The sequence below is a fragment of the Condylura cristata genome, unplaced genomic scaffold, assembly GCF_000260355.1.
Source record: "Condylura cristata isolate star-nosed mole 26May11 unplaced genomic scaffold, ConCri1.0 scaffold00022, whole genome shotgun sequence".
NCBI lineage: Eukaryota > Metazoa > Chordata > Mammalia > Eulipotyphla > Talpidae > Condylura > Condylura cristata.
The window spans coordinates 22,466,974-22,487,847 of record NW_004567123.1 but is presented as its reverse complement, the minus strand read 5'-3'; the positions used below and the strand labels follow the sequence as shown (position 1 = coordinate 22,487,847).

The 20,874-nt window shown below is 51.1% G+C and overlaps 2 protein-coding genes across 4 annotated transcripts; one reads left to right on the top strand and one right to left on the bottom strand.

Annotated features, from left to right (window-relative positions):
• Positions 1-10,597: 10,597 nt before the first annotated feature.
• On the top strand, positions 10,598-15,398 carry IDH3B (isocitrate dehydrogenase 3 (NAD+) beta). Of its 3 annotated transcripts, XR_001145704.1 has the most exons (13): positions 10,599-10,686; positions 10,821-10,901; positions 11,027-11,125; positions 11,227-11,347; positions 12,959-13,019; positions 13,099-13,231; positions 13,334-13,467; positions 13,559-13,661; positions 13,749-13,895; positions 14,090-14,184; positions 14,287-14,347; positions 14,972-15,176; positions 15,275-15,366. XR_001145704.1 is itself a non-coding variant. In XM_004687342.2 (12 exons), the coding sequence occupies exons 1-12, from the start codon at positions 10,651-10,653 to the stop codon at positions 15,353-15,355; spliced, it is 1,152 nt and encodes a 383-aa protein (XP_004687399.1). In that variant the 5' UTR covers positions 10,598-10,650; the 3' UTR covers positions 15,356-15,398. The 3 variants fall into 3 exon arrangements, 2 of the variants coding, with proteins under 2 accessions (XP_004687399.1, XP_004687398.1); XM_004687342.2 differs by lacking the exon at positions 14,972-15,176 and having other exon boundaries at positions 10,598-10,686; positions 15,275-15,398; XM_004687341.2 differs by having other exon boundaries at positions 14,972-15,367.
• A 10-nt stretch (positions 15,399-15,408) lies between these two features.
• On the bottom strand, positions 15,409-20,858 carry NOP56 (NOP56 ribonucleoprotein). The gene is made up of 12 exons (XM_004687340.1): positions 20,731-20,858; positions 20,494-20,583; positions 20,021-20,135; positions 19,207-19,368; positions 18,874-19,072; positions 18,395-18,582; positions 18,162-18,313; positions 17,908-18,008; positions 17,408-17,556; positions 17,050-17,171; positions 16,722-16,859; positions 15,409-15,848 (listed from the first exon to the last, which is right to left on the bottom strand). The coding sequence occupies exons 1-12, from the start codon at positions 20,731-20,733 to the stop codon at positions 15,483-15,485; spliced, it is 1,785 nt and encodes a 594-aa protein (XP_004687397.1). The 5' UTR covers positions 20,734-20,858; the 3' UTR covers positions 15,409-15,482.
• Between the last annotated feature and the right edge of the window lie 16 nt (positions 20,859-20,874).

The window sequence follows — 20,874 nt, the reverse complement described above, 5'->3', positions numbered from 1 at the left end:
CCGGCTGCCGGCGCCGGAGAAGGCCACGCGGCGCCCGGGAAGCTCCGCCGCCTTCGGGTCGCCTCGGGACGACGCTCTGGCTGCTGCTTGGCCTCAGCTCCCTCTCCCTGGTCCCCGCCGCGCTCCACGCCGCCTCCCGGTTCCGGCACTTGCTGCGCATTTTGACGCCTCCAAGCTTTTGCTCCTTCTGCTCCTGCTCCGCGCGGCCGACCTTCCTGCGTTCCCCGGCGAACCGGACGTCGGTTTCTTCTCAGCCTGGGAACTCGAACCTTTGTCTCAGACGAGCTGAGCGGTGCCCCTGCACCCCCGTCTCCCCCCCCCCACGCCCCCAGAACCTTCCCTCCCGTTCTAGCCCCGTCCCTGGGTTGCCTAAACCTAAAACACCTTTCAGAAATCTCGAGATTTCTGACTCCGGGGAGGGATGCTGAGGACTCCGGGACCAGCTCCCTCCTTCTCCCCAGCGCCTTCCCGGCTCAGATTGGTTCCTCTTTGATTTGTTCCCGGTTCCGGCTAGGAACCACCCCACCCTTGAACGGGAGTGGGGGGCATTTGGGGTAGGGGTGGTCATTTCTGCTCCCTTCCTCCACCTTCTGGCCTTGCGAACAAGCCCAGAATGAGTGGAGCAAGTACCTGGAGAGCGGTATGGGGCCACCTGCCTGCCCTGCCTCTGCTCTGACTCCCACACGCTCCTGGCACTCACTTTCCTGCTCCACTTGACGCTCATTCCCTGTGGGGGGGCCTCCAAGTTGGAACAAATGTTCTGCCCCACATGGGCCGCAGATGATGGTCCCTGCTAGGCTGCCAGGGAAGCTCCCGAGCTCGGGGAGTCCTTCACCACCTCTCCTGACCACTTTCCTTTTTCCCCTCCCTCCTCTCCATTTCCCCTCCTCACCAGCAGGGTGCCCTGTCCAGACTTTTCAAGGTCTGTTTTTACCCCAGGTGAGATGGTCAAAGGTAAGTCTCTCCTAAAGGTGAGTTCCCCTGCCACACTCTCCATATCCTTATCATACTCTAAATCCTTGGTCCTCACAGCATGGTCCCTGGACGGTCAGCTGGGGCTGGGATACCCCCATCACCTGGGAGTTTGTTAGAAAAACAGACTCTTAGGCCCTGCCCAGACCTGTTTTATCAGAACCTGCATTTTGACAAGATCCCAGGTGACATTACATTTGTGGAACAATGAACTAGACATTCTCCACCACCACCTCCAAAAAAAAGTTCAATATATGCTCCACTCCTCCAACCTTCAAAGCTGCCGCTGGTTCACTAAATTTCCAACAGACCCCTCCCCTGTACCTGCCCCCTCCTTCAGCTGGCACCCCTCCTGTTTTGGAGGAAGTCCACGGAAGACCCTCTCAAGGAAGCCTTGGTAGCCCCCTGTGACCTGACTCCCTCCAGCTCCTCTCTTGCCTCAGGAACTCTGGAGCCTCTGCAACAATGGACCCCATTACCTCCCACACCCCTACTAGAGACAGGACATATGGTCTCTCCTCTCGCCTCTTGGCTCCCCCAAGCCACTGTGCCTTTCTGTCATCTCCCTGTCTCCCCTCATTCTTCTCTTCTGCAAGAGAAGTGAGTTCTACAAGAGCTCATATTCGCCTACAAGCTCAGCCACCATCTCTGGGGAAATGATCTACCGTGAGCCTATTTCTGCCAGCCCTGGCATCTGGTGACCACAGAAGTGGTCACAGAAGTGACCCTCTCGGGAGGGTCTCTTCGGGGAGGATAGGGTCCCTATCACAATGGCTGTGTCCCTGGGCTGGGGCAGCCTGTCTCCACATACCCAGATCACATTCTCACTTGTCCCCCCAACCCATCTTTTCTGCCTGGCTCCCCTGTGTCCATCCATGGCACCTCTCCCTGATGTCCACCAGGCTTAGGGCCCAGGCTTTGGTCCTGATTGCAGCTCCCTTATCTGTCTTCTTGCCTCCCTCTGCCCCCACCCTCCTGCCAGAGCGTTTAGAAGCAGGCCATCACCTATTCAGGGACTTCCAAATGTCTCATGTCTCCTCTAGGAGATTTTTACAGACTCAGCATAGGAACGTTCTAGGCTCTTGGATGCCTGACCCAAACGGCTCCTTGCAGCCTTCCCTCCACCCCCTGACTGGGAGTCCCTTGCTGGGGTGACAGAAGATCCTACCATTTCCAAAGCACACCCCTGCCCCTAGCTCTGCCTATTCTCTGGCATTCCCCTCCCACTGCAATTTTTTTTTTTTTGTCTGAGAGGCAAATGGGGTTCCTATTCTTTTTGCTGATGGTGTTGCAGGTCCTCAGGGATCTAGAAGACTCATCCCAAAGTAGCTTTGGAGGATAGATGATTAGAATTAACCTGAGGCAGAAGGGAGACAGTCAACCCAGGAAAGTGCCCTGAGTCAAGGCCAGTGTGGATGGGCTCCCGACTTGTGTGAGTCTTCCTCTAACCACTTGAATGAGAAAGAAAACAACCAGAAAAGTGTCTAAGGCTTCCCAGAGTCCGTGGCCCCAGGAAGGGCTCCTGGAGAAGACCACTGGACCAAGGGCCAGGACCCCTCAGTGACAAGGGTAACTCTTGGACCCAGCAGGCAAAAGGTCAAGGAGCGAGGGCAGGGTCAGCCCTTGGGGTGAGAAGTAAGTACCTCTGCTTCAAATTCATGTCACAAGGCTGTTTCTTGGAACTCTAGGTTTCTGTTAGTTTTGCATTTTTTCATCATAGTTCTTTTTGAAAAAATTTCCCCACTAAATTGAAGTAGCTTCTCCATGAAAGAAAGGCTTGGGGGGCACCTGTGGCCCTGGCCGCCGAGAGCTGGAGGGGCCGTGGTGACAGAGGAGAAGGCTGGGTCTGAGCAGGCAGAGAAACCAGCCCACTTGGCCCAACCCCACCCCAGGCCTGACCTCCACCCCAAGGCCTCTGAACCCATCCCTCTCCCTCAAGGACACTCGTGCCCAGGTACCCAGTGCTGGAGAAAAAGCAACAGTGAAACCCAGGCCCTTGGTGGAGACTGGTGAATACTCACTGTCACTCCAGAGTGACCTAGGTTGGGGCAAGTCCTGGCACCAGCACAGAAGGGCCTGAGCATGAGAGGGGCAAGGCTGGCCTGGGCCAAGCTCAGCCTCTGTGAGGACCAGCAGAGCTTAGTGGTGGCCTTGCTGCTTTTGCTTTGAGTGAAAGGTTTCAGCACCTGGAGCATCATGCTGGTGTCTGGGAACCTGGAACTTTACCTGTCGATCCAGACCTTCCCACTTTCTTCAGAAGTCAACGGAACTTCTCTGTCTCTGCCTCTCTGGGTTTTTCTCCAAAGGAGGGTGCAACGCCAAAGATAACAGAGTGGTGCAGTGGACAGAGGACCTCTTGACCAGGCTGTGCGTTGAGCCATAGCGCCCCCTGGAGGCCCCTGGCTGTTCAGCCGGGCTCTTGGATCCCCTTCTTGTCGTTAACCTTACAGGAATTAACACATAGGCAGAATAAAAAGAAAATGCACCCCTAAATATGCCTTTACTTCCACAAAGAAAACAGAACAATGAGGGTCACCCCGGATTTCCTGGCAGGTATGCCTCAGGTAGCCCTCCTTCCAACTGACTCACAAGATTCCTTACAGTGGCTCAGGTCTTGCCTTGGGGCCCACCCCTGTCCCTGCGGCTAGGCTGAATCATTCAATCTCGAATAATAACACAGAGGGAGTCATAATGGTGGACTTTGGGCAAGAAGGTTGGTGTACCCCCAAGCTCTGGGCTGGAGTGAGGGCTGCATCTCCCCTTCAGTATTGCCCTTCTGTTCGTGAACCAGGACGGAGCCGACCAGCCTGAGTCTCCCTTGAGGAACAGAAGGGAGCCATTTTCCCCAGAGCAGCAGAATCTGTTCTAGCCCAGCCCCTTTGTTCACCCTCCAGGTGAGGCCAGAGAGGGACCAGGACCTGGAGGTGCCAACAGGTTCCATGCCACCCTGGGGAGCTGCCCCTTAGCTGCCTAGAGGCACTGGCAGAAGATCTAAAATAAAAGTGCATATATATAATATATAAAGCTCAGTAAACATAATGAGTATATATTTTTTGTGTTACTGATGTAAATGGCATAAGCTTAAATTCCCTCTTCAGATTGCTTTGGGGTTCATGGGGTATAGTCATGACCCCTGAAGGGGGTCACAATGGGTTGGGGGGAAGGGGCTGATGTCCAGGAGGCTTGAGCCTCAGGGACCCTCATCCACGCAGGCCTTTGAGAGCTCCTTGCAGCTAGTCCCCAAACAGCTACACAGACAGCACTGTGTGCTCATAACTTCGTGTTTTCCCTTTTAGAGTCATTCCACTCCCTACTGTACAGCTCCAGGCCCCCTCAGACCTCAGTTTTTTGAAGGATCTTAATTTGAGCAGAAGAGTTCAAGATAGAGACAACAAAGACTTAATCCAGGCAGCTGAAGGGAGATAGGGGGACACCAGGGAGTGGTGACCTGGCTCCCACTGGCTCCCCACTCTTGCAGATGGGAGTTTGTCCCTTCTGTATCCACAGTACTCAGGATGGTGCCTCACACACAGGCATCACGGAATGAACAAATGTCTAGGTTGAGGTCAGTAATGATTGGGTACTTGGGGCCACTCAGGGTTCCCCAAGTCGATGAAGTCAGCCCAGCTACCAGCTGTCACTTCACCTTGCTCTGCCCTGTCATGGGCCCATCTTGGGACAGAATGTTGAGGCCTCTCTCTGGGGTTCTGGACTTGAGTAAGTAAGTCACCCAACTATTCTCAGCTGCGGCTGCTTCAGCCTGGGGTGCTGCGGCACCCATGGTCTGAGAATGTTTAACAACTACCTCTCAAAAAAAGAACCGACTTGTAGCAGTTGCCAATGTACATTCCCCCCCCAACCCCCCGCCCCATGGCTGATTCCAACCACCCATGTGACATTTCAGACAGGTTGGGAAGGGGTAGGCACAACTGGGCCTTCAGAGCCCAGGCAAGAGGACTCCAGACACCCTTATGAGGCCCAATGACACAAGTCTCCCCTTATTTGAACAGGAGAGTGGGATGATGGGGCCCCTTCTGTGCCAGGCTTTGAGGGATCAGCTCTATTTGCTGCAAGTTTAGTTATGAGTGACATGTATGTGGATCTGACCCAATGTCCAGCTCTTTGATTTTCAGTCAGTTTTAAAAATATGTATATATTTTAAAATTATAGCATAATACAATAGGTGCACAAAAGTGCAGGAATATCATGTGTGGGCCTCGAGAATCCTACTCACACATGTACACCCACATAACCCTGTCCAGATGAAGAGAAAATCCATTTTCAGAACTCCAGTAGCATCTCTGTCCTGCCTCCCAGTCAATACATGTGCTCAGGGTAACTCTGACTCTGACTTCTTAGCACCAAAAACTAGCATCTTTCACTCCCAGAGTTCATAGCTTCCTGGAGTTCATGGCTTCATGTACTTGGTCATTTTCTGGCTTTTAGTCACCATTATATCTGTGACATCTACATTGTGTGGGAGAACAGTTCACTTAGTTTCATTTCTATTTTGTATTTGTGAAATGGTGGTGCCCAGGGAAAGGGGAGGTTCCAGGTTCCCTGCCCCACCCTAAGGAGGGTGGAGCTGAGCAGGCAGGAGAAGCTGGAGAGGAGCCTGGAGAAGGAAGGAAGCAGGATGGAGAGCCAGGAGGCCCGGAGGAGGCATGTGGAGCAGAGAGACGCGTGAAGACGCGGCTCTTGACATTAGGCTGGACTGGTTGAAACGTGGGTGAGAGCCCCGGGGAGGGTGACCATGGCAGCCTTTATCTCGATTTTGCTCTTTTCCTCCCAGCCTTGTCTGCCATTTCTGATCCTTTTCTCTGGGCCCTCCCACCCCCACCCCAAGTTGCTTTAGACTTGTGGCAGGCATTAAGGCCTTGCTTTGGGCCAATCCCTTTTGGGTGGATTTTTACCCACGAAGGGATGGGTTACTCTGGGTGCTTGATTTAGGAACTATATTCTTTGTCTTTTCTGTATTACACTCATTGTATTAAAGTTCCTTTCCATTAAAGGTCTTACATGTTTTGTCTTGATGTGGCAGATGGCAGAGCCTCTTCAGAGCAGGGAGATTTGGGGTTCTGAGGTGCCCCCTTTCCCTGCCTGTAACATTTGTAGTGCTTACTTTTCATTTTAACTTTAAAAAATTTGTTTAACGTTTCTCATACCCATTTTTGTCCCTCACCGTGACACTGTGACCCCCACATGGTGGCTGTCACAGAATGCTTGGTTTCTCCTTGGCCCTGATGCATCCTCTACCCTTCTCAACCCCCTAGACATCTGCCACACCCTTCTCCATAGTTAGCTACCGCCCTCCTCTTGTCAACATTTCTTTCAAAGTTTTCTCTCATCTCAAGCTGTAACAGAGACCTGAGGACACCTGTTAGGACTGACTGAAATTCATACTCTGAAGCCCTCCCCTCCCTCGTAATGTATTTGGAGATAGGGCTGAGGTGACAGTAACCGTTAAAAGATGCCACAAAGGGGGGGCCCCTCACAGAAGCATGTGTGCAGGTATTGGCAACCTAATTTTGTCCTACTTTCAAGCTAAGAGATTAACCTGTTACTATTTCACTGATGCTCGGTGGAAGACATGAGATTTATGCCTCAGAGACAAGAACCTGCCTCATAGCTCAGCAAGTTGCTAAAAGCATCACTGTTGCGTCAGTTCCCTCTGCCACCAAGCCCCTCAGGGGCAATATGGGAGCCTGTGGGTGCTATGCATACAGGTCTGTGGAGCATCTGCAGGTCAGGAGGCTGGGAAGCCACCTCTCTTAGAGAGGCAGTAAGCGAATTCTGTCGTGGTGAGAGAGAAGAATTCCCCCCTTGAATTGCCCACTGCATGCACAGGCCTGAGAAACAGCCCAGGCTGAGAGCCCACTGAAAACTGGAGGGAGACTCAGGGCCTCTGGCAACTTGCCTCTTTCCACAATCAGCTCTCTGCCTTCTTGGCCACACTTAAATATTCACATAAGCAAGCCACCCCACCCACCCTTCTGATTAATTTGATCGATGGAGACTGCAGGCCAATCTGTTCAGACTGGTTCACACAGAATTTAATTAAGGCTATAATCAAAAGAACTTCAAGCAGCAAGATGAGGTCAACCTGAGGTGTTAGTTTCAACCATCCCACCCAGATCCCAGACTCGGTCGTCGGTTTGTGCAAGTCCCATGGGGATCAGTAGGTCTCATTTCCGTGAGCCAGTTATCGTGGAAAGCCAGGTATGGTGGGAATGCCAGGGAGTCCCCACGGGCGATCTTTACACTAGCCTGCTGATCTTTGATGTCATTGTCAATAACCAGAGGAGGCAGTGGGCTGTGAGCCAAACACACATGGAGAGGTTTCATGGCTGGGAGACACACCCACAGCCTTGAGGATCACGTCAGTCCAGATGAGATCTGCTGTTAGCCGACTGTTGTTATGTCCAGCCTGTGGAATGGACTGGTGTGATGATGGGCGCGGGCAGTGAGGCTGCTTGTCTCTAGTGATTCCAGTTCCTCTTAGCAAAGAGCCCTTACCATGGGCTTCTCCATGAGTGACCCCGACTGTCTGATTGGCATTTTAATTTGTTTCTACAGTTTGCAGCTCCAACGTTTTGAACTTCCAGTTTTGCAGACAAGACAATGAAGCCATTGGCAACAGCACACAGGATTGTACTGAGTTCTGCCCAAGGAGTAGAATGCCCCACCTGCTTTTGATTCTGCAGAGCTAGTGTCGAGGTGGAAGGTGGACACCCCTGCGCACCAGTGAACCAGGCAGGCACTCGGGAATCTAATGTGGACTAAGGGCTCCATTGAGCTAGCAGTGTTGTTTCAGGTAAAGGAAGTGAGGAATGAAGGTCTCCCACAAAGATTTTGCTACTCTTTCATGTAAAGGGTAGACTAATTTAGGGTTAGGTCAGCTGTGCTCTTGATATTGCATTTCCCTTTGGCTAGTGAGGCCTTTTGTGTCCTTCTCTTGGTAGCCACCCAATCAAGTTGACCCATCCCTAAGTGGAGATGTCAGATTGGAGAGTCAAGGGCCTCTATGGGTAGTAAGTCAGTAATGTACTTGGTGGATGTGTCCAGCAGGTGGCGCTGTTGTACAGGAGCAGGCCCTCCCAGTACTCTGACAACCTTAGTGTATTTATCCCTTTTCCCTTGGAAGGAAACTTGTATGGCTAAATCTATGTAGGATTTTTTTTTCTAAAGAATTATTTATTGATACATACAAAAACTGGGGTACAGGCCAGCCCTGGGGTAAGAGGATTCACTAAAGACAGAGACAGATCTACTAAAATACACTGCTGAGGGGAGCAGCAGGCAGGCCAGGAGAGGTCTACTGTGCCATGTTGATCACCTCCCTGACCCGGGATCGAATTCGTGCTGCACTGGCCGCAGACCGCCTCATAATGCTGCACTTTAACCCCTTGCACCACTAGGGAGGACCCTATGTGGGAATTTAGGATTTATTAAAGGAAGGATTTATTATGTGGAGGAAAAGAAAATTAATGATGTTGGGACAATTAGGTAAGGCTTTGGTATTTACCTTTCGGCTTATCCCAAACTATATTTCAGATAAATTAATGACCTAAACTGTAGAAACACACAAAACCATAACATTAGAAAAAAATACTGGAGAATATACTTATCATCTTAAAAGGCCTCTAAAAAAAGCATTTTGAAGAAAAAAGACATTTCCTTAGCACATGAGATATACACAGAAATGGTGTGTGCAACTTTCAGAAAGTGTCATTCAAGGGCTGGGCACTTCTCCCTTGCTGTCTGGAATGCACTGGAATAACTGTTGGGGTCCTTGGGAATGACAGCTTGCAAGGTGGATCAATAAAGTCCAAACCTCTGACACCATGGAAGGCCAATTCAGGCCTGAACCAATTGCCTTTGTCCTTTAATATGAGCAGGAATTAAACCTGTCTCTTGTTTAGGTAGGGGCAGTATAATACGTATTGCCACTCACAGCTAAACCTAATTCTGATACACATGCCCAGCTAGGATAAAGGCTCATGGCTGGTGTAAACCACAGCATTCTTAACTGTGGTGAACTTCTAGACTATCCAAGGAGCTCTGAAAAAAAATGCCAATGTTTGGGCTTCAGCCCAGACCAATTACATAAAAATCTCTGGGGTCTAGACATGGGTAGTTTCAAAAAGGTCTCCAGATGATTCTAATGTGTAACAAGATGTGAAGAATTAGTTTAGGTCAATCAAGACAAATCTCCCTTCTTTACCAGCTTCCTTTACAGCAGGAGTAGTCATTGACATAATTCAGGCCATGAGACCTACATGGAAATCTGCTCAGGGTGTTTCTGAGAAAGCTTCTGCTAAAAAGAAACAGATATGACTTTTCTCCCCCTTTTCAGTGTGAGGGCAGAACTGATGTCAAGAGCAGTGGTAGCCATATTGTAAGGATGAGGTACCAGAGTCTGAGGATATCAGACAATACACTAAGACTGGCAGAGTGGAAAGTTTTAGAATTTCTGGATCCAGGGGTTATCACTAAGCAGCTAAACCAATCTCAGTGACTCTTTAACTTCAGATAAGTGTATGTGTATGAGGAACCAAACCAACAACTCTTATTTGTAATGAGGTTTTGTTAACTGAAGCAAAACGCATTGAAAACTGAAACATACACATTGGTATGGGTGCTTTTGGAGCACTCTGTGACATTTATCATGTGTACAAAATACACTATATGAGGCTTTACATCACAATATTGAAGGCAGTGGCTTAAGCCAGAAACCACTTAAAAATCCATCAACTCCAGAAAGACTCAAAATTAGTGAATTCACATTATCTATCACTGCAGCAAGCTAAAATGAGTCTACTTATCCTCCAAGACTGGTATCTTTCATTTCTAAGGCACAGTGCTGAGTGAAAAGAGTAAACGGAGACTAATTTCTATTCGTGGGCATGTAAGGGGCTAGGTGGACCCCCACGTTCGGATCTCTGTAATGGAGAAATTTAAAGCCCAGGAAGCTGCCATTTAATTCACCCAGCATCAAACTGAACACTCACATGTGATCCCTAACATTCTAACCTCCCTCCTCTGCCCAAGAAACTTTGCAAGTGTCCTGACTAATGTCCTCATTTCCAGACAGTATCAATGAGATACCTTCCACCGGGACCTGACGGCCAGCAGAACTCGCGCGGCTTCTGAAGAGAGCACAACAGCTCCACACAGTGATGGCTCAGCTACTCACTCCGGTCAACCCAGACCCTTCGTTAGTCTATTTCAGACTGCCCCACGGCATCGTTATCAGCTAGCGGACATTGGGTGTCCGGCTAGGTTCAGATTTGTGCATAGTTAAAAGAGTAACAAATACGTCGATACGAACACATGGAAGTCAGATCTGCCAGAAGTGTTTCTCAATTTACTATTAAACTCGAGTCTTCGTCTGATAAACACAGAATCTCATACTGCCCGTTATTTTGAAGTTTCAACGTAAATATGGTGACTGCTATGCTAAAAAAATAATAAAAATAAAGCAACAGTGTTATGTTAGCGTCCAGGGGAAGCAGTGAGTGGAAAGAAAAGCGCAAGTGAAGAAAGGAGTAGGAGGTATAATGTTTGGAAGGAAAAAAAAAAAAGCCGACGGTATAGATCCCCAGAGACCTGCAGGAAGTCAAGGTGCCCGGCCGCGCCCGCCTGACGTCACGTCCGCCGCGACTTCTTGAGAAGAAGATGGCTGCCCTCTGCGGCGTCCGCTGGCTGACCCGAGTGAGGCCGGGGGCAGGTCGGGAGGGGGCGGGCGCGGGAGCTGGAGCGGCGGGTTTGAACCAGGTTCACAGCCAATATTCGGGGTGTGGAAGGTCCCAGCCCCGACCTCACAGGTTTGTGTGTCACTGTCCCAGGCCCTGTTCGCGGCCCCGAACCCCGGACCATGGAGGAGTCTGTGTACCTCCCCCGTGGCCCACGCCGCCTCGCGGAGCCAGGTTAGTGCAAATCCAGCTGCGTTCTGGCCCAGGTCTCTGTCCCCAGCTCCCCTGGCATCTTCCCCACCTCAATCCTCCCACCCCAGCTTCCGCTTCAGCGCTAGCTCTTCTGGGCCTTCTCGCAGGCAGAGGACGTGAAGGTTGAGGGCGCCTTTCCTGTGACCATGCTCCCAGGAGACGGCGTGGGACCTGAATTGATGCACGCTGTCAAGGAAGTGTTCAAAGTGAGCGGCCCCGGGGGAATAAAACAGCCGGGACCTTGGGGTGGGTTGGAAGTGTCTTAACTTGACTCTGACCTTCTGCCTTTTGGTACCTGTCCCCGAAGGCTGCTTCTGTCCCCGTGGAGTTTCAGGAACATCACCTGAGTGAGGTGCAGAATATGGCCTCTGAGGAGAAGCTGGAGCAGGTGTTGAGTTCTATGAAGGAGAACAAGGTGGCCATCATTGGTATGTTTACCGCATCCAGGTGTCATTTAAAATCAAGTGAGCACAGGTTTAAGATTCCCTGGCCACATATTGATATGTTGACCCCCTAGAACTTCCTTGGGAACCCAGGAGTTGTGGGTCATCAAATCTTAGTTGTGTTTCTAAAATGCCACTTATAGCTGCCTGTTCTGTCATCTCTTCTACTCCTGTAATTTAGTCTCCTTACTAGATTTTAGGGCTTTCAGTTCTGCCCTGGCAGGCCATCCATCACACTTCGGTCTTCACCAGTATTACTTTGTCAATCCCAGGCTTAGTGCAGAGAAGTAAACCATTCCTTTATGAGCACCCTCAGTTTTTCTTTTTCTTTTTTTTCCCACAACACTTGTGGTCACATTATTAAGGGGAAGGATGTTCTAAAGTAATTCTGCAGTTTTGTGGACTCCACCCTCTACTCCAGCTTTCTGGATTCCACTCCCTACTCCAGTGATTAGAAACTCCAACTCCCAGCAGTACCAGGGAGAGAACTGCAAGGGCCCAAGCTAAGCAGGCATTCTGGGACTTTGGGGGATAAATAGAGAGTGGTTTTTTTAACTGTCACTCTGGAGAGGTAATGGTTCTCTCTCTGGAGCGGCTCTCAGATGGTGGGAATGGGCACTAGCAGTTAGTATGAGAGTAGAGCTCCAAGTTAGCAGAGCTGGTAAGATATTCTAGTTACTTTGTATCCCTCTCTCTTTCCCTAGGTTGTTCCTTTTCCTTTCCCTTTTTTGTAAATAAACCCATTATTTACAAAATTATGTGTGTATCTGCAGAAAATTACATTTTAAGCGTGCAGGTGAGGACCCACAGACAGGCAGCCCAAGTTCACTCTGGGTTACCCTGTAACAACATGACAGTCTTGGTCCCCAAATATATGTATTACCTTGACTTATGCTTTTCTTCCTTTCCTTGTCCACAGAATTGATTTAGACCTCATCCTAATCCAAGATGTTTAATTTTAAGATCTCTAAATTATATCTGCAATCATTTTCCTAACGTTTACATACTAAGGGGACTAAGGCATGAGTATATTTTAGGGTCATTACTCAATTTACTGTACCCACTTAATCCAAGATCTGGCAAAAAACCAGTTCTTCTGTAACATTTTCTTGTCTGTGTTCCTTTGTGCATCATTTAAATCGCTCTCATGGTATCTAACATGTCTGTCTTCTTCATTGCATTATTTGTCCTTTGAGGGTAGGATTTCATTTTTTGGTTGCTATTTCAGTAAGTATAGGTTGGAAAAAATGTCAAATGGGTGGGCACCGAAACATCAAGAAAGGTTACAGATTCTCTAGTATCGTTTGTCAATCTTTTAAACCCAGGCTCTTTGATAACATGACGTAATCTTCTGTCCTTTTAGGTTATTTCAAGTTTCAGTGACTAGAAATAAAGCAATAGGCAAATATTTCTGGTTTTACCATTATTCTTCTTTGCTCCTGACCACAGTGACAGCCTGCTCCTCTCTCCAGGCATTTAGGAGTGGGATTTGGGAGTCGGAGCTGGGAGTCTGGGCTACTTTATGTCCCTGATGGAATGGGAAACCACAGGGAACCTGTGCCTGACACCCCTCTCACCCCCACTTTATTTATGCAGGAAAGATTCACACTCCGATGGAGTACAAGGGAGAACTAGCCTCCTATGATATGAGACTGAGGTAGGTGGTGGGGGTCATGGGTGAAAGGGGTGTTGGGGCACAGGCACAGTGCTGATGGCTCTGCTGTACCCCCATGCAGGCGTAAGTTGGACTTGTTTGCTAATGTGGTCCATGTGAAGTCACTTCCTGGGTACATGACTCGACACAACAATCTAGATCTGGTGATTATTCGGGAGCAGACGGAAGGCGAGTATAGCTCTCTGGAACATGAGGTAAGGCCTCAGAAATTGGGGTCGGCAGGGGTAGAGGTAGGTGTGAGGCTTAGTTTCTTCCTTTCTTTCCAATGTTACCGGCTGCTGCTTTATTCTCCCCAGAGTGCAAGGGGCGTGATTGAATGCTTGAAGATTGTCACTCGAACAAAATCTCAGCGGATTGCAAAGTTTGCTTTTGACTATGCCACTAAGAAGGGGCGGGGCAAAGTCACAGCCGTCCACAAAGCCAACATCATGTGAGGGACTTGGCTTCCTGTGTGGTAGGTTCCTGGGAAGGTAGCCTGCTTCTGCTCTGTTGACTGAATTGTTCATTTGGTCCATCGACAGGAAACTTGGGGATGGGCTATTCCTGCAGTGCTGTGAAGAAGTCGCTGAACTGTACCCCAAAATTAAGTTTGAGACAATGATCATAGACAACTGCTGCATGCAGGTGAGGCCCTCATGTCTGCACTTTCATGGCGCACAGGGAGTGGGGGGGGGTCAAGTTCACATCTCGTGTCTGCCTCTCGCCCTCTAGCTGGTGCAGAACCCTTACCAATTTGATGTTCTTGTGATGCCCAATTTGTATGGCAACATTATTGACAATCTTGCTGCTGGCCTGGTTGGGGGCGCGGGCGTGGTCCCTGGGGAGAGCTACAGCGCAGAGTATGCTGTCTTTGAGACGGTGAGTGACGATTCCCGCCCCCCCTTCTCTGTGCCTTCTGACATCAGTGCTCCCTGAAGAGTTCTCACTCTTCCTTTGTGACCTTGCCTGCTCTGCTTCCCCACCTTTTAGCGGTGGCCCTGACCTGCCTTCCCACCCATATGCTCTTTCCTACTTGTCTGCCCTTAGTGACTCTGGCTTGCCCCTCTCCACAGGGCGCTCGGCACCCTTTTGCCCAGGCAGTGGGCAGGAATATTGCCAACCCCACAGCCATGTTGCTGTCAGCTTCCAACATGCTGCGGCATCTCAAGTAGGTCATGGTTCGGGAGGGGGCCCGACGCCTGGGGGAGGCACTGGTGGTGAGGGAGTGTGAAGGTGTGGGGGGAGAGCTCAGCTTCTGCTTTGTTCACAGTCTCGAGTATCACTCCAACATGATTGCAGATGCTGTGAAGAAAGTGATCAAAGTTGGCAAGGTGAGTCTGAAACGCTCTGGGTTTAGGGCCTTGGCACTACTCTGGGAACCCGAGTTGGGGCCTTCCTCCATCCAGGTTCCCTCCTCCCTCACTTGGCTTTCAGGGCTGGCTGTCCATCTCCCTCTTGGCTGTCCTGTCCTCTTCATCTCCTTTGCATCTTATTTCCCATCTGCTCTTCCCTTTCCTGCTCCATTCTTTGGCCCTTTTTAGGCGGTCTTATTGCAGAGATTGCAATTCTAAGTATTGGGGAATTGGGAGTGGGGAATAGTTAAGGGGGAGTGGAGCAGAGGGAGGTGTCAGGCTGGCTGAGGCACTGGTGTCACCTTCTCCCCTCATAGCCATCTGCATTCCCCTCATCTTCATCCCTCTGGCTCCAACTTCCTGAAGTCCTCCTGTCTCATCTACCATCTCACGTCTGCTGTGCACTGTCCTGCCCAGGCTCAGCATAGCGAACAGTGGCTGTGGCTCAGGACAGGCTTTCGAACCTGGCCCCTCCTCCATCTCTGCTGTCTTCTTTCTGGCCTCACCACCTGTCTTGGACTCCATTTCCTCCATTATTGCTGTCCTGCCTCCCTTCATGGGTTCTCTTTTCTTCCCCACCACTGTTGCCGGTGGCCGCTATAGGTTCGGACTCGAGACATGGGCGGCTACAGCACCACAACTGACTTCATCAAGTCCGTCATCGGCCATCTGCACCCCCATGGGGGCTAGAACCCTTCCCCCCCTTCCAACCTCACAAGGACCATACTACCTACACATCCCAGTACAGTGGACCAGCCAGAGAAGAGCCCTTAACCCTAAACCACAATCTCACCTGGGCAGAGCCTAGGTTGTCCTGGGGCTGGCTTCCTAGGGGACTGCTGGTGGCGGGGGTGGCTGTTAGGGCAGGGCCTAGGCCACAGGGATGATGACAATTCTCCCCTACAGGTTCGAACTTCTGACATGGGTGGCTACGCCACCTGCCACGACTTCACTGAGGCCGTCATTGATGCTCTGGCCCTCCCTTAGGTCCCACCCACACCCGTGTAATAAAATATATCTTAAGAGCGCACCAGTTTTTGGTTTTTATTGGGGTATAGGGGATGGGTGGGAAATGTCACCATGGGTTACACCCCATATGGGGAAAATGTCCCTGTTAATCTTCCTGGGATACTTTGGACTTTTTCTTTTTCTTGGAGCTGTTACTTTTGCTGCTGGCAGCCTCTTCAGGTCCACTGCTGAGTGGCTCCTCCCTGGAAGAGAATTTCCTCTTTTTCTTAGACACAACTCTGTTTCCTGCCTCTTCCTGGTCACTTACAGGTGACTCTTTGGAGAAAGATTTCTTCCTCTTGGGAAGATTTGTACTGCCAGCTGTCTCTTCAACATCACTACCGACTAGCTCCTCCTTGGAAGTTTTCTTTTTCTTGGGTTTGGAGGAGACAGGTGTGTCTTCCATGCCGTTCTCCTGAGGAGTTTCCTGTACCTTTTGCTTTTTCTTCTTTTTGGGTTTTTCATTTATCTCCTAAAGGGGAAGGAAAGGGCACAAGAGCAGTGTCACCCACTGTGTGAGCCCTCCCCTCCTCAAATTCCAGCAACTTAAAATCGCCGTGGCAGAAACTTTTGGAAATGCTGTTAAAAATGACCCAGCAGGGCCCTCCCTGGTGGCGCAGCAGGTTAAAGCACTGCACTAAGAAGCTTAAGCCACTTCCACATGAGTTCGATTCCTGCCTGCCTGGGAGGTGACCACATGGCGTGGCAGACCTCTCCTGACCCGCCTGCTGCTCCCCTCAGCAGTGTACTTCATAGATCTGCCTGTTCTGCTCTCCGCTCTGTCTATGGTGAAGTCTCTCGCCCTCCATGTCTCTGGCCTGCACCCCAGTTCTGTATGAATAAATAAATCTTGAAAAAAAAAAAGTGACCCAGCAGTTGGGGGAAAACTTGTGATTCTACACATGTTAATTCTGGAAATCTACCCCAAATGTGACTGTCACTTAGGAGGAAGAACATGTAATTTTAACTAAGCCCATCAAGCTGGCACGATTTAAACACTGGAGGAGGGCTGTGGCTCAGAACACTGCCTCATCCCCACTGCGAAGAGGGGACACATCAGAATAAGGAGATTTAACATTACTCCCCGTTGAAGACTCCTGGCAAGCAGCTGAGGAAACACTGGCCCAGGGAATGGGGTTGTGCTACAACCAGCTCTCGGCTCTTGAGCAAGTTCTCTCAGCACCTGTCTCCTTCCTATAGAATCGCGATAGTTTTAAGAGGTTGCAGGTCCTCCCTTCAGCCCACAAGTGGGGATGGATGCATGGCTGGACACAGCACACCCTCTGTCCTCCTGTGAGAGGCCCACAAGCTGGGACCTTCACCCGGGGCCAACCTGCCAACTGACCTCCAACTCCTCCGGGGTGCTGCTGCTGTTTTCCGGGGATGCGAGGGCCATCGCAGCCAGTCGTTTCTTTTCCTTCTTCAAGCGTTTCTTCTCTTGTTTCTCCAGCTTTCTAGTAATCTCAGCAGCCGCTTCCTCTGCCTGGCCAAAGAAAAGTACTGAAAAGGCTCTGAAGACCTCTGGCTCTCCAAGCCTCCTTTCTGGCTTTATTGGATCAGGCTCATTAAATCAGTTTTTTTGCCTCCACTCCACAAAGTCAGGCTAGCAAGATACTTCATCACCTCCAACAAGCAGCTACCTGCCTCTCCCATCTAGCAAAGCCCAAACTGACCTGAACCATCGCCTCCTTCATGACATCTAGATTCTTCCGTGGGATCTCTCCAGTCTCATAGAAGGACAGTCGCTCCTCAACTTGCTCTCGAAGCTTCTCCCCAAATACACTTGTGGGTACCTCTGGATGTGTGTGTGTAGGGATAGACAAAGCTTGTCAGCAGCCCCTAAAGGACAAATGACCACTCCCCCAAAGCCAGTATCTTCTCTAACCTCAGCTTCACTCAGACCCAACATATCAACACTCACTAGGTGAACTGCTGTTGACGAAAAATACTGACATCATTGTAGAAGCCAAGGCACTCTGCCTCCCTGCTCTCCCAGCCCCTTCGCACAAATGCCAACACTCCCACCCATACCAGAGAAGCAATCGATTCGGGAGGCAATACTGCATTTGTTTGCCAGGTATCTGGAGATGCGGCCTTTGTTCTTAGCAGCTGCTCGACCAATGAAGGTGGAGTGGAAAATGAGTCCATATTTTGGGGTGTTACCCCTTGTCTTCAGAGCTCTGGGAGAAGAATATTCAGTGCAGAGTTTAAGATTAGGAAAATTTCGACTAACAGCCAAGGCAGCTCCTTTCCCTCCCAGTTTCAAGTCAGATCAGGCCAGGCAGGGTCTTTACCCCACCTCATGCCAACCCACAGCCCCCAGAGGCAGAGGGAAGGCATCCAATGTCGCTGACCTGGAAACTTGGTCCCTTTGCTGGGCCCTGGGAACCACTCAGACACCAGGACTGGCCATCACCCCATAGCAGAGGCCTGTATAGGTCAGGGAGCCCTGGTCAGCCATCACTGTGATCCCCAAACAAGCAGTGGGCACCAGAAGTGGCACCTGAATGGGCAGGTGCCCTCCCTGGTACCTGAACAGGGCCTTTTCAGCCCCAAGGATCTGCACTGTGGATGCCGGATACTTGGCGAGGTTGGTGAGACTGCCAGCATGAGCAATGAGACGTGCACCTACCTGGAGAGAGAATCAAGGAACAAGTCAGAGAAGCTGACACTACTAACTCACAGAACCCTCTACATCTCTCCCCCACCGAACCCAAACAGGAGGTGGTGGTGGTTGAGGAAATAACAAGGCACATATGGAACACTCCTTAACCCTACAACGCACCGCTTCCCCAATCAGGGCTGACAGGCTGGGGGCTACTTGGCTCATCTTGGATCGCAGGTAAGTGTGTAGGCTCTGGCGATATTCTGACAAAGATACTACTCGACTGGAGAAGCTCTCGATGTTTATCAAGTCGATGGCGGATATGTCCATACCTAGGAATACGAAATGTGAACAAGGCGGGTCAGACAGTCAGACCTGCGTGACTTATTTTGGTTACTAAGGTCTGTGCTCACCCATGGAGGACCGCGAGGCATCCAGAATAGCCTTAGCCTTGGCCCCATCCATCGTCAGCTCCTCCAGCTTCTCCAACTTTTCTTCATTGAGTTCCCTTCGATTTCCAATGAACTGAGCAAGGCGGCAATACGTAGCGTTGTCGTTGATGATCTTCACCAGCTCAGGAAAGTGGTACCCATACCATTCCCTGTGAAGAACCATGATCACTGTTGGCCCAACTGTCTTGATTCAAATGCAACTACAGTTTTAATTCTCTCCACATGTAGCCCAGAGGAAATGGGAACAAGTTAGATTTTCAACCCCCTCAATAGTATGTTCCCCCATTCACAATACAGGCCAGGCAAGGGGCCTGGACTGGGGTGTATATGGGGTGGGATTACTTTGCCTCCTCTATCTATACAGTCAGTGTAGAGAACACAGCCTGTGGTAAGCACCAGGAGGTCCAGCCCCACCCTCAGGATTCACCCCTGGACCTTACCTGACCCGCATAGAGAAGGTATTGATGTCCTTATCCAGCTGGTCCAGAAGGCTAATAGACTGGATGATCATATTGTCCACTCGGTTCACATTAAACTTCACTTTGGCACGAGAATAGCTGTGTCCCAAGCCCAGCTGGGCTTTACAAGCAGAGAGATCGGTCAGGCCCTTTACCAGGTTGTGGAAGTGCAGGCGGACTCCTGAAAAAGGGAGGACTGTGAGCAAGCTTCTGCCTCAGCGGCACCCATCAAGCCAGATGGCTTCGCAGAAGCACCCTACTAAAAGTTCCCAGAAAACCTGAAAAGATGTCAAGAACATTAACAGATGATCTCACCTCGCAGGATCTCGGCTATCACACCTCCAGTCTGGCAGTTGTATCCCAACTCCTCCTGGATAGCAGCACCAATCTTAGGATCCCCCACCCCCAAGAGTACTTTTTTCTTTTTGGATGGCAGGTGGGTCTCCAAAAGTAGGCGGAGGTCCTCATGAACAACACCTCAGGACAAAGAACAGAGGTCCCATTAACATGCTGAGGGATGGTAAAGCCTAACAAAGACCCTGTTCCCTCAAGGGCTTACTAAGAGGCAGTCACACTCAGTCCTGCACAGCATGATGGGATGGCCTGCCCAAACCCCTCCCTCCAGGCTTTGCTCAGAGACATGGTGACATCAGCGATTGCACTCAGGGGATTGACAGAATCAAGTCATCACTGCAAAGCCTGCATCAACCACAGGAGGAACAGACCTTAGGCCAATAGCACAAGCGTTGCTTTCTAGGCGCAAACCTTTCTCTTGGCTTGTCTGCATCAAAATTGCCCTTTTAAATGGGACAAAGGAGCAGAGTACCACACTTGGCTGGGTTTAGCATTAGCTCCCCACCCCTACGTTTATTAATCACGAGTGTCTACAAAGAAATAAAGCCTGCATTCTGGACTGTACACCGAGGAAGCATTTAGCCTACCGTAACCTATTTTAAGTCATAGTCTGTACACATCAACTACCTCCCAGCACATAGCAGATTCACCACAAAATAGCCAAAACAGACAATGCTACCAACAAGCTTCCTAGCACGAACTAAATCGCTCATCTCCCCTAAAATATATGCGGGTGGATCCCCCCCCCCAAAATACATGCGGGTAGTAGACTCACCTTCAGACACAGCATTGGCATTTTCTAAGGCAACCTGGGACGAGGCAAAGGGACAAAAGGCCACGAGACGAACGATGTTGTGGAACTTGCCCAAGCTGAGTACGCACTCCTCCACCTGGGGGAAGAGGAGGGGGATGAGCGTTTCCGTCCCTACCTCCTGCCTCTAGGGCGTAGTAGAGCGGCGCTTCTCAGCCCCGGACGCACCTAACCAACCAAGCGATGGCAAAAGGAACCAAGAGCGGGCCGGCGACTCATCAGTACAGGCAGCCCCTGGAGGCTTAATCCAAACGCCCCGATGGCGATGCTAACCCCTGAATCCAGGCGAAGGACCCGGGGCTCTGGAGCTTTCGGGCGCAGCGCACCCCCCACCCGACGGGCGGCCGGCCACGTGGGAGCGCGCGGTGCATGCCGGGGCCCGCGCGGTCAGGGGGGCTGCTGCTGCGCGGACGGGGAAGACCACCGATCCCGCCCACCTGCGGCAGCAGCAGACTGATCTCCTCCACCTCCTTCAGCGCCAGCAGCGCGTAGCCGACCGCGTGCTCGAACAGCACGTGCAGCAGCACCTGGAACGGGAGCCGGGACGGGAGCGTAAGCGAGACCCCTGCGTTCCCTTCACCCCGCTCCCAGGGCGGACCCCGACGGCGCCCAGGGCCCGGCCTGGGCCTCCAGCGCGGCCTGGGCCTCCGCCGCTTCGCGCGACCGCTACTCACCATGGCTTCCGCTCCCGGCCCGACTCGCACTGCGGAGAGCGGGCTCCGGCGCGCCGAACCAGGCTCCGGAGGCCACGCCCCCGCGCCGCCGGCCAATCAGGGGCCCGGGACGGTACCATTCCGGGCCTCGGGAGGGGCCGGCCG